Source organism: Engraulis encrasicolus, chromosome 19 (assembly GCF_034702125.1).
Source record: "Engraulis encrasicolus isolate BLACKSEA-1 chromosome 19, IST_EnEncr_1.0, whole genome shotgun sequence".
Classification (NCBI taxonomy): domain Eukaryota; kingdom Metazoa; phylum Chordata; class Actinopteri; order Clupeiformes; family Engraulidae; genus Engraulis; species Engraulis encrasicolus.
The window spans coordinates 48979754-48984753 of record NC_085875.1 but is presented as its reverse complement, the minus strand read 5'-3'; the positions used below and the strand labels follow the sequence as shown (position 1 = coordinate 48984753).

The 5000-nt window shown below is 45.6% G+C and overlaps 1 protein-coding gene across 2 annotated transcripts in view; it reads right to left on the bottom strand.

The window, feature by feature from the left end:
* The window catches only part of aqr (aquarius intron-binding spliceosomal factor), a 162320-nt gene that overhangs the window by 30691 nt on the left and 126629 nt on the right, over positions 1 to 5000 (bottom strand). For both annotated transcript variants that reach the window (XM_063184629.1, XM_063184630.1), the window contains exon 30: positions 1105 to 1275. In XM_063184629.1, coding sequence (XP_063040699.1) covers positions 1105 to 1275 — 171 coding nt within the window. The remainder of the gene's footprint in view (positions 1 to 1104; positions 1276 to 5000) is intronic.

The window sequence follows — 5000 nt, the reverse complement described above, 5'->3', positions numbered from 1 at the left end:
CTGTAGTGGGTGGTAAAAGAGTTAGAACATCAGTAAGAAGGGTGTGTGTATGTGAAGTGCTTGAGTGGGAATTGATCGTTGAGAAGTGAGTGTCGGCTATGTGAATGTGAGTCGTGTGGCTCACACTTCGGTAGAGTTCCTGGCGTCCACCCTTCCTTCCTCCTTCCCATTTTGTTGATTGTTTTACATTGCAAAAATATTGTTACCTCCGCCAAGTAGGTTATGTTTTCAGTCGCGTGGGTTGGTTTGTCTGTCAGCAGGATAACTCAAAAATGGATGGATTTTGGAATGGATGGAAAATATGAATGGATTTTGTTGGAAATTGTTGGAGTTGGAAATGACAAAAAGGAAAAAGTGATGACATTTTGGTGGTGATCCAGATCCAGGAAGTGTTTAAAAGATTCTTCAGCATTGCAGGATAGGGCGAATTTTGACATTCCAGTCTCTAACTCTCCAAAAATAAGGCATAAAGACTTAAAAAAAGATTAGGGTGTAACATAGTCAAATGTTTGTCAGTTATATTATAGGCATAGGATTCCATAGCGTGTAAATGTTATGGTGTCAGTGAATGAACCCATGGCTTTGGATAGGGGTGGGTATTGGCAAAGGGTTCACGATTCGATGCGCATCACGATACACATGCCACGATGCGATTCTATCACGATGCATTGCGATTCATGTACTACTGTGATGCATTGCGATATTTACTTCAGTAAATGTGTAAAATACAGCTCATTTGTCAGTTGCTGTGTAGCTTTCTTAAGTCAGTTCATTCTATTTAAGCATTCTATCATCTGGGAGAGAGCTTACATCACAACAGAAATATTACCTATTCTCTACTGAACAAAATAACCCGTGGCAAATCAAATTTTATTGTTATCAAATAATCAATTGTCATGAATACATGCAGTATATTGAGAAAATAAGTATCACCATACCTTGTCATGAATCGTGCATTGTATCGTGAGAGTAAGTATCGCGATGCATCGATATGACGATTATTTTGCACACCCCCAGCTTTGGAGGAGGTTTGCACTTGTGCTTGTCGTATAATGTATATTGGATATTGAGCTGTATTGTGTATTGTGTTGGTGTGGGTGGTACCTTGTTGGGCTGTCCGAAGAAGGGGTTTCTGGCGCATCTCTGGTTGATGACGTCTCTGATGAGATGCTTCTGGCCGTTGTAGGTGGTCAGGATGCTGATGCGGTCGGCCGGGTAACCCAGCAGACGCATGTACATGAAGAGGGCCACGGAATATTCCGCCTCAGCAAGGTTCTACATGGGAGGAGAGAGGACCAAGTTAGAACACACACAGACACAGAGACACACAGGTATTGTAACCCAGGAGACACATGTACACGAATAGGGCAGCAGGACACGCCACCTCGGCAAGGTTCTACACGGGAGAAGAGAGGACCGGACAGGACAGGAACACACACACACACACACACGGACATGGACACACACATAGAGAGTAGTTGACGTCTGCCAGATTCTACAGAAGGGAGAGCTGGAGATGGTTGGGTTCTATGTGGGACAAACGCACCCACACGCACACGCACGCACGCACGCACGCACACATACACGCACGCACGCGCACACGCACACATCTTGGACTGCAGTAGGCAGTTTTGGCAATCTCAGCAAATGGGGCAGTTAAAAATGTCTGCAGACGCACGCCTGCACGCAGAGTATAAGGCTGGCCTAAGAGGATAATTTCACAATGTGTGTGAGGTTTTTGTGTGCAGATATCTTGATGTCTCCTGTGTGTGATAAATGGCAGTGCTTACACATAAGCACATTCCAAAGAACTTGAAAGAGTTTGAAATTAAACCACAATAGTAACACTGACTTGACTTGTGACTACTACTTTGTGCCAAGGAGAGATGGTGGCACAATGTGTGTGTGTGTGTGTGTGTGTGTGTGTGTGTGTGTGTGTGTGTGTGTGTGTGTGTGTGTGTGTGTGTGTGTGTGTGTGTGTGTGTGTGTGTGTGTGTGTGTGTGTGTGTGTGTGTGTGTGTGTGTGTGTGTGTGTGTGTGTGTGTGTGACCTCAGGCCTGTACAGGAGTGAAGCTCATTGGCCTGCTGGTGAACCATGGGGAGAGAGAGCAGAGGAGAGGAAAGAAAGACAGGAGGAGGGGAGAGGAGAGGAGGTGGAGGATGAGAGGAGAGGCGGTGGAGGAGGAGGAGGAGGAGGAGGTGAGGAGAGAAGAGGAGTGAAGCAGATAGGAGAGGAGTAGAGGAAGGGGGATGAGAGAAGAGGAGAAGGAGAGGCAGAAAGAGGAAGGAGGAGGAGGAGAATGAGGAGAGGGGGAAGAGGAAAGGAGAGAGGCAGAAGGAGAGGAGGAAGAGGAGGAGGAGAGAAAGAGTAGGATGGTAGAGGAAAGGAAAGAAGGGGGAGAGGAGACAGGGAGGAGAGGAGAGAAGGGATTTTACTCCCAGTGACTACAGTACAATAGACAGGGACACAAACACAGAGTGCTGGCTTTCTCAATGGACATGGTATGAGTGCACGCACACAGGACTGCAGACACGCAACATGCACACACGGAAGACTTTCCTCTGACCTCCCTTAGTGCAACTGCCTTAATTGTGCGAGTATGTGCTTGTCTGACAGTATTTGTGTTGAAGTATGCTTTGTATATCGTGAATTGCGTATTGCGTTGTTGTCCCCATTCATTGTCTTGTGTGCTTTATGTCTTCATGTTGGCTGTAACAACTCTTGGTGGTGAAAATGAATCTCTTTCTAGCTATCTATCCATCCATCCAGCCATCATCCATCCATGTCTTCCTCCGACCTCCCTCAATGCCACTGCCCCCATGTCTTCCGGCCGGATAGGCTGATCAATGACCGCTAGATGCTTCAGTAATGATTTGGCCTCTGTCTGCTCTGCTACACACAATGGCTGTGCATTACACAATCATTGGTCACAATGGTCACGCAGATATACAAACACACTTTGCATGGACATCTAGTATATTCAAACAATACAAAAAAAATCCCACAAGGCTGTTGTGCTATTTTTGTTTATAAATCATTGGACACACACACACACACACACACAGACCAAACACACACACACACACACACACACACACACACACACACACACACACACACACACACACACACACACACACACACACACACACACACACACACACACACACACACACACACACACACACACACACACACACACACACACACAGACACACACACACTATTCTGGCAGTGCAACAAGCAGGCTTTTGGAAGTGGTTTAAAGGCAGAGAGCCTCCCTGTAAAACGAGGTCAGAGAGAGAGAGAGAGAGAGAGAGAGAGAGAGAGAGAGAGAGAGAGAGAGAGAGAGAGAGAGAGAGAGAGAGAGAGAGAGAGAGAAGCGCGCTTACTAGAGCTGCCAGGATGCAGACACGCGCTTTGGGCCGGTATGCCCAGCCCAAATGCCATGTCATCCAGAAATATCTAGGAATAGCATTCCTCTAATCCAGGAATATTGAGGAATAGGATATTTGTAATTTAGGAATAGGATTTTTATCTGTTTGTCTTTCAGCAGAACTCAAAATGTTATGAAGGAATTTTGATGAAAGTTTGTGGAGTTGTTGGAAATGACAAAAGGAACAAGTGATTATATTTTGGAAGACTCTTCACCATTTTGACATTCCAGTTTCTAACTGAACAAAATTAAGGCAGAAAGGCTTTGAAAAACAAATATGGTGTAACATAGTCAAATGTTCTATCAAACAGCAACCTCGTCGGAGGTCTGTACTCTCTTAGTGTATTTCTAGTTTAGGAATATTATTTTTTGTAAAGAATACAATGCAGGATTCTTCAATACAACACAAATCATAGGCTGATAACACTACAGATATAGACTACAACATGTACATTCCATGGCTTTCATAATACGGCTTTTCTGCGGCGTTGTCCTCCACCACTTAACAAGAAGATGTGTTGCAGTAACACGCTAGATGCACTAGTGTGAAAATAACACACCTTTTGATGATGCCAGTCCCTAACATATACACACACACACTCTCACATGATCTTTAAATGTATACAAGTATTACAGTGCACAAGACACAAGTCATTATTGCCTGTATGCACGGATGTCTGCAAACCTTGATAAACAGCAAGACATTTAACCAGTGCTGCCTGCAGCATCTTAGATATAGTAGAGCACTAAACACTTTCAGTCATATATTGTAAATACATATGAACTCCCCTTTTAAAACCACGTGTCCATGTCTCCCATCATACACAGCAAACTAGCATTAACATCATTTGCTCCCCACTTGCTATGTTTCAATGCCTTCTGTAAGACAACTCATAGCAAACTAAAATGTGTTTGCAAACCGATGCACTAAACATTTACATACTGAAATGTATGTGTGTGTGTAATGCACCCTGCTTGATGCATCCCTAAAGGTAGGGCTGTGACACACCTTGCATATATGCTTAGCCTGACACACGAAAGCACTTAATGTCTAACATCACTTAAAAAATGGCACTGCAGATATGCTTGTAGTCACTGTCCTTAACTGGACCCACACATACAGAGTTCAAAAGTTTTAATGACTGCAGTATTGCAACATCCTTGACAAGAGACACTAAACTCAGGTGTGCGCGCGCGCACACGCGCGCACGCACGCACGCACGCACGCACGCACGCACGCACGCACGCACGCACGCACGCACACGCACACGCACACGCACACGCACACGCACACGCACACGCACACGCACACGCACACGCACACGCACACGCACACGCACACACACACACACGCACACGCACACGCACACGCACACACTTAATATCCTTAAAAAGTTTCCACTCCTGTCCTTGAGTGTGGCCCTGCTCTGTGCCGGGAAATCTCAGCTTTGTGTCTTTGCCCTGGAACAAAGTGGCAGAGGGTTTGAGGGTTTATTTGTGTGTGCGTGCGTGCGTGCGTGCGTGCGTGCGTGCGTGCGTGCGTGCGTGTGCGTGCACGCATGC